Here is a 7,970-nt window from a genome sequence, read left to right on the forward strand (position 1 = left end):
GACGTACGAAATCTGGATGGGAGAAATCTTGAGGGCAAGAGCGCTCAGAAATCTCCAAGCACTGGGCTTGCACAGGTTTCCACGTGCCCCTACCGAGCAGGTCCCAGTGGAAATCTGTGGTTGCTACAGTATGAAGAAGACTCTTCCTTTTCGCAGCCCAGGACACGGGATAGACTTGGTGTATGGCATTGGGGGAGATGATGTTGCATCAGGCTCTCCGCTCCCGGAGCCTTCAGCTGACTGCCAAGCCAAGGGGTGGATCCGGGATAACAGGGGGGCGCACGCGCGGCCAGAGCAGCAACCTCCACCCGGCCCCGCAGCGCAGTCCTTGGAATCTAGCGTGGCCCCCACCTCACACGTCCAGGTGGGGGTCGCGCTACGCCACGCTGCGCCTCGCAGCCTGACCCAGGCGGGATAGGGGTGGGAGAGAACTTGGCAAAACTCGGCCTCAGTTTCCGCGCCCTCGTGGAAGGACAGCAAAGGGGAGTCGTTTCACCTGGTCTCTCCCCAACTGGGGTCTCGGGAAACACGCGGTAATTTCCCAAGAACCCTGACCACTGTAAGAGGCGAGGCTGCGGGACTGCTGGGACGGTTTGAGGACCGGACCCAGCCGGGGAGACTCCACCTTCATTCCCTTCGACCCCCGGCACCACACCCCACCGTTTCCCGGCGCCGCCACGTCAGGCAGCCCACTCAGCTGGGCCTCTCCCCGCGCCCGGACCACCCCCCAGGGGGTGCTCTCACTGCGCAGCGAGTCCCTCCGCTGCCTCCTCCCAGCCCAAAATGGCGGCGGCGGCCACCGACCTTCTCGTCGCCTTCCTCTAGGGCTGAGGATCCCTCCGCGCCCAGGCCTGGCCCCCCCCCCCCCCTTGACCGGATCTATTTTCTGTACTGGTTATATTAACGCCATCAATGAACTCTTTTAATTGAGTTCGGAGAAGGCGGACCCGGTTGTGCTTCCGCACAGCTAATCGTTGACGAAAGTAGGAATAGTGTATGTATTTTGACCAATCAAAGGACGGAAGTGGTGAGCGCGGGACGCTACTTTCTCAGGGGTAGATGGGTTTTGGAGTTCCTGAGTGTGGTTGTTGCCATGACAGGCTCTTAGTCAGCCTTCCTAGGCTAGAAGAACTACAAACCCCAGCAGGCTCCGCGCTGTCAAGGCTGTCTCCTCCCCCCTAGCCTTAGTGCTCCAGCACCTTGACCAAGAGCTATTGCAACTACACAAGAGGTAGGGCTGGGACGTTGGGAATGCCACAGACAGGCTGCTGCACAGAGAGACACACAGATATAGTCGTGTGCGCAGTCCTTGACAACACCTAGGTCAGTTCTGCCTTTGCAAAATCTCCTTTCCAGGTCATTTCCCCTCTTCCAAGAAAAGAAGCCTTATCCCAGTTGGCGTTTACTTCCAGCTGCACGCAGTGTGACTTCTTCCCCTTGCCTACGCTTCCCATTCCTGAGAGGAAAGGAGGAGGCGACCTAGCCGCCAGCCGTGCTTCAAGAGACACTGCCTTCTGGAGCCCCGGTTGAGGAGGAGGTGGAGGGGCTGCAGGCAAGATTGAGGCCTCTGGGTGCAGTAGGGAAAGGACCTGTCTTAAACCTGTTACATATTGTCAGAGCCACAGACCCACTCCACTGGCAGCCTCCCCAGGGTCATTGCTGTAGATTATATATTGTGGCAGTCTCCTTTTCCCCTTTGGTTGTTGAGGGAATAGGGAGTTAGCTAATAGTTTCCTAGCTGCCAGCCTGGACCTCAGTGACTTACAGGAGGATAGTATGGGAAATAAACTCGGGCTTGGGGCCTGAGGGTCAGCACTGGGAAGATAGACTCTTAATCCTCATTACACACACGCATACCACCTCCCTCACCCCCCACCCCACCCCCACGGGAGGTGTGGAAACCAGGGTCTGGAATCAGCCTCAGGGGGGCTTTCTTTGAAAACGCCGGGTGCTACAAAATGGCTGCTATTGTCTTAGCAAAGACTTCCTGGGTAGCCAGAGCCCTCCTGAAAATTCCTCCTCAGGACTTAGTTTCTTTTGTTCTTTAAAGCAGGGGTCAGTAGTTAGAGGCATCTGCTCAGAGATTTGGAACGGAAGATAGTGGCCACTTCAAACCAGACCAACTGTAATAGTGTCACCAGCAGCCCTGGAGGAGGCCAAGGTAAGCGCCAACCCTCCCATCCACCTGAGTATTCTGAACTTGGATCCTGTCAGCTGGGGTTCTGGCTTGTCTCAGGTGTGTTGGCAGATTTGGAAAACACATTTTTAAATGAGTCCCGACTGTGTGCTGGTCAGTATGCCAGATGCTAGTTTTAGTTAGGTCATGAAATCCTAGTAGCTTTTCAAGGTAGGAATTATTTCCGTTTTACAGAAGCTAAGGTTCTGAGAGCTGCTATACGTCGTGTAGAGTCACGCAGGCTGCAAGCAGTAGACCTAAGGTATAACCCAGAGCCTTCTGACAACAGAGCCATACCTTGATCTCAAGGCCACAGAACTTGATTGAATATTTGCATTATGTCCATGCTGAGAACCAAGTCTGAAGCAGTAAGAAGAGCTTGACCAGTTAGTATATAATTTAGCATGGCAGTGGGGAGTGGGCTATCGCCCATGAGAGAGGGGAAGGCCAGTTTATCAGGCCCGTGAGGACATCACCTTCTCATCTGGCTACTGTTGTTAGCTGCTGTCACGGCAGCCCCTGACTCATGGCAATCCCGTGCACAATGCTTCAGAACATTGCCTGGTCCTGCACCATCCCCATGATCAGTTGCAGATCAGACTGTTGTGATCCATAGGGTTTTTATTGGCTGATTTTCATAAGTAGATCACCAAGCCTTTCTTCCTAGTCTCCCTTAGTCTAGAAGCACCACTGAAACCTGTTCAGCATCAGAGTAGCAGGCAGGCCTCGACCGACAGGTGGCTAGTAGCTGTGCGTGAGATGCATTGGCCAAGAATCGAACCCAAGTCTCCTGCGTGGGAGGCAAAAATTCTACCACTGCACCACCAGAACCCTCCGAGCCCATGCAATCTCATTGCCCCTACTTTGCCCACAACTCCCTGTAGGTGAGAAAGGAAGTTAGAGTAGGGGGTTAGAGGAGCTTCTGACCCATACTACCTGTATATTTCGAGTATTTCTTGGATTTATTTATAGTCTATGGCATACTATGGCTAGAAGGTTCAGAGAAGGCAAATGACTCAACCAGGTCACACAGCTTATCTGTTAATATACTGACTCCTCACTTACCATCTCGTTATTTGACACTTTGCATTTACAACAATAGTAAAAAAAAAAAAAATCTATCTGACCTGTACATTAACCACATATATCTGGCAGTAACGAATGCTGAGGTCTGAGGTGGGAGTAATGTGGCTGTGTTGGTTCTGTATCAGCTTGGCCAGGCCATAATTCTCAGTGGTTTGGCAGTGATATAATCATGTAGTCCATTTTCCCTTTTGTGATCTGATGTGGTCATCCTCCATTTTCACATAATGCCAATATTCACATAACAACCTGGTCTTTGGAACCCAACCATGTTGATAAGTGAGGAGTGGGTGTGGTGATTATAGAGAGACAAGCCTTTAGGAGGGAGGCAGCAGGTGGGTCTGAGGGGCAGGGCTAGCTTGGGTGGGGGAAAGATCATTAAAAGATATTTACTGAGGGCTGGAGCAGGTGAGTGAGTACGCGTGCATGCACGCGAGCGTGCACGTGCACACACACACACAGACACACACACACACATGCCATCCAGCCACAGTGTTGCTGATGGCCTTGCCTCTCCCAGGGAGGGTAGCAGCTCTATCTCAGTTGACCCCAGCCACTAATGGAGACAAGGCCTGTTCCTCTTGATTGATGATCCTCCTGCTGGTGAAGTAATAGTACAACGCATCGAACACTACACACTCTCACACCCTCCCACATACCTCCTTTTCCCTGAAGCGGTTCTCTTCAGGGTCTCCAAAATGCACATAGGATATCCCCAACTCTTACTGGGCTGTGTACAGTATGTCCCCCAACACCCACCCTACGCCTGTATGGCCTAGTGCTCACGTGTCTCTGAGCCAGGTTGTATATCATAAGACAACACACTAGTGGCAGTGGTTATTATTAGAAATCCTCCAAACCACAAACTTAGAGCAATTCATTCCCTGTCCCCTGCATTCAGTGTTCCCACCCTTACCACACAGAGATAAACAGATGCCTTGAACACACACACAGACACACACACACATACTTGGCAGAATCCTTTCCACCTCTTAGATAAGTTCTGGAACTCCTCTTTCAGTTGCAGACTGGAGTTTGGCTCTTCCTCTTCCCAATGGGAACCTCTTTCCTGCCCCTCATGTGGAAAAGTGATACACCAACTTCTACTCGGGTTAAATACATTCTTTTCTCTACCCTAGAACCAGGGAAAGGAGAGTCTCCCTGTGCAGTATCTTTTGGTTCCCCTATCTTACAGGCTATAAGGAGCTGTGGTGGCTCAGTGCCTAAAGGCATTTGACTGCTAACCAGAAGGTTGGGAGTTCAAACCCACCAGCCATTCCACGGAAGGAAGACTGGGTGATCTGCTTCCGTAAGGATTTACTGCCTCGGAAACCCAAAGGCAGTTGCTATGAGTCGAAATCGACTCGATGGCAGTGAGTTTGGCTTTTTCTGTTTTTTATTTTATAAGCTTTAGATCATTTAATAAACATTGAGCACTCCCCTTGTGTCAAGCATGGACATAGAGTGGTGAACTGAACGGACAAGATACAGTCTAGTGGGAAGAAGACAGATGTCTTGATAATGTGATCAGTGTTATGTGGGACATTAACAGGGTGACTGATAGGGTGTCACTGGGGAGGGGAGATGAGAGCTACTTTTTTTTTTTAATTGTGATTTGGGTGAAAGTTTACAGAGCAAATTCACTTTCCATACAGCAGTTCACATACACTTTGTCTCATGACATTGACTACATTTTACCACAATGCAACAGCTCCCCTCTCACTTCTTCCTGATAGTTACCTCTTCCCTGGGTCCATCCCTCCATGCACTCCTGCCCCCTGAGCTGTCTCCCTGTACATAAACAGCCCTTCTTTCTCCCATGATTGTTCTCTCCAAGAGGTATATCTACCTCAGGTAAATGTTCAATTCATATACCTGTCTTTTGTTTGGCTGGAAGCCACAGGTGTGGGTTCAATTCCAGCCCTGAAGCGCAGCTAGGGGCCATAGTCTCAGGGGTTCCACCAGGCTCTGTCAGACCAGCAAACCTGGTCGATGAGGGCTACTTTTGATAGGTGGTCATGGAGAGCCTCTCTGAAGAGATGACATTGGAGCTGAACCCTGAAGATGAGGAGTCAGCTATGCAAATATTTGGAAGCAGGATCTGCTGCATAGTTTAGGGGGCCCAGTGCAAAAAGGCTCTTTGTTTAAAAATTACTGAGAATTTCAAGATGATGACAGCAGAGCATTAAGCCAAGTGTGGGACTTAGTTCTGAGTGTGGGGCCTGTGAAGCCAGCCCTGTCTGAAAGACAAGCTTTCCAGGTAGAGAGAAAAGCAAGGACGATTTGGGCTTCTGATTGAGCTGACACATTGAAGGCACCATCCAGCCCAGTTTTCTTCTTGTCCTACTTCATTCGTTCAGATATTTTTTTTATTGAATAACCTACCCGGTGCTAGGTATGAGGTACTGTTGTAGGCATTGAAATTACAGAATGAACAACATGGGCAGAATTTCTGATCTCACTGTGAGTTTACCTCGGGGGTGGAGCAGGATGGAAAGACATTGGGCAGGTGATGCTCAATAAACAAAGTGTTGAAGAAGGGTGAGGGGCTAGAGAGTGGCCAGGTGAGCTAGCTATGGGAAGGTTGGCTAAAGGCTGAGTGGACAGGGAGAGTTTCTGAAAAGGCTGGCTGTGATCCCCTTCCCCTCATTCTCTCTCTTCAGAACTTTGGGACTCCTGGGAGCCCTGAAACACCCTCTGAGCTTCATGACCCTGGCAATTCCCTGCCCCCAATGCCTCAGATGGAGAGCCTTTCAGAGGATGAGGATCTTGCTGGGGCTGGTGGTGGCCTGGGCTGGAACACCAGGGTTCCCCGGACCCGGAGCCCAGGGGCCTGCTCAACAGAGGCGGTATTGGGCCGGAAGAAGCACCGCCGGCGGCCATCAAAGCGCAAGCGGCACTGGCGGCCGTATCTGGAGCTGAGCTGGGCTGAGAAGCAGCAGCAGGATGAGAGGCAGAGCCAGAGGGCATCCCAGGTACGTGAGGAGATGTTTGCCAAGGGCCAGCCTGTGGCACCTTACAACACCACCCAGTTCCTGATGAATGACCGAGACCTTGAGGAACCCGACCTGGATGTGCCCCATGGCCTTTTCCATCCAGGTTCTAGTGGGGAAAGCGAGGCAGGGGATGGCAACGGGCAGGACCGGGCTCACGGCGAATTCCTGCAGAGGGATTTCTCTGAGGCCTATGAGTGCTACCACACTGAGCGTCTGCAAGGCCGCAGCAAGCAGGAGCTGGTGCAAGACTACCTGGATCTGGAGAGGCGGCTGTCGCAGGCCGAGGAGGAGATGCGGAGGCTGCAGCGGCACTCCAGCCAGCACCCCTCTCGCCAAGTGGAAGAGCTGGCTGCTGAGGTAGAGAGGCTCCGGGCTGAGAACCAGCAGCTTCGGCAAGAGAATGAGAGGTGGAACGGAATGTGTGGCAGCAGTGAGGAGCTGGGCACCTAGGGGCGTCCCCTAGCCAGGCTGAGCCAAGGAGCAGGACCCAATTCATACCCACTCAGGCCAGCTGGGCCTCAAGGAGGCAGGTGGCAGATGTAAACCACTCTCAGCATCCTGTGCCCTCTGAGAGCAGCCAGAATCAGTTCAGACTTTAACCTTGTCATTTTCACAATTTGTTCTTTGATGTCCTCTTATTTTTCATAAATTAAAAGGTCTTGGTAAGACCAAACAGGAGTGGCTATTGTTGACTTCATGGGCTTTGGAAGGGCATTCTAGCCCGTAGGGCTGCTCCAGGCATACAAGCCCTGTGTGTCTGGGACTTGGGGTTGCAGTACACCCCTTGCCCCAAGTTGGGAGGGTAGTAGACCTGTGGATTGGGGACCTCTTGGGGTCCCCATGATGCCTGGATTCTGCTCTGTGCATTCTGGAGCAGTCAGACTGCACTGACAGTTTTCTAGAGTGGTATGCAGAGCTGGGAGGAAGCTCAGTCAAGAGCCCCCAGGTTCACCTGGAACCTAGCTGGAGATGCCAGCAGGCTGTGAGGAGCTAGGAGCTTCCCCTAGGGAGACAGAGTTGGGATTTTAGGAGACAGCCCAACCCAGGTTGTCGCTGCCCTATCCCAAGGGGTTCCTTCAAAGTTTGCTCCCAAACTGAAAAAACAGTTGCCATCAGGTTAACTCCAACCCAGGCAACCCCACGTGTTGGAGAGGAGAACTGCATTCCATCAGGTTTTCTTTTTTTTTTTTTTTTCAGAGGTGTATTTTGCAAACATTTTTTCATTGATAATAAGAAATAATTTTACATTATGATCCATTTATAATGTAGAAGTTCTTGCTAATAAACCATGTGATGTGTTCTGATTGGTCCTATTCTATTCCATTCTATTTATTTTGTTGAAAAACACTAGGTATAACCCACTACATCATTTGCTTCATTACCCACCAATGGGTAGTGACACATAGTCTATGAACTACTTTTCTAGAATTTTGAGGAAAATAAGCATAAAGAAAAGAAAAAAATGCAGACTTAATGGAAATTACATAAGAGACACATAGGGTTTTAGCTCCAAACACACAGTAGGTGTTTTATTCTTATTGTTTTAAGTGTTGAATTTAATTGCTGATTTTTTTTTTTCTTTAAGATTTTGTCCATTAGGTTTTCAAGGGTATGACCTTTCTTCTGAGGTGCCTCTGGGTCAGGGATTACCCAGCAAGCAAGTTGGGCACAGGTTTAATTGTGCTTACTTATGAAACCCAGGTGAAACCCTTCAC

General features: G+C 50.6%; 1 protein-coding gene across 1 annotated transcript; it reads left to right on the forward strand.

Annotated features, from left to right (window-relative positions):
- Window positions 1-130: 130 nt before the first annotated feature.
- Window positions 131-6,705, forward strand: HEXIM2 (HEXIM P-TEFb complex subunit 2). The gene is given in 4 exon segments (XM_042782873.1): window positions 131-364; window positions 2,032-2,132; window positions 2,134-2,161; window positions 5,923-6,705. Coding segments are annotated over 4 exon segments (1,146 nt in total).
- The last annotated feature ends 1,265 nt before the right edge of the window (window positions 6,706-7,970 follow it).

The sequence above is a fragment of the Orycteropus afer genome, unplaced genomic scaffold (genome assembly GCF_000298275.1).
Source record: "Orycteropus afer afer isolate SDZICR_OR568_19922 unplaced genomic scaffold, OryAfe1.0 scaffold00495, whole genome shotgun sequence".
NCBI classification, from domain to species: domain Eukaryota; kingdom Metazoa; phylum Chordata; class Mammalia; order Tubulidentata; family Orycteropodidae; genus Orycteropus; species Orycteropus afer.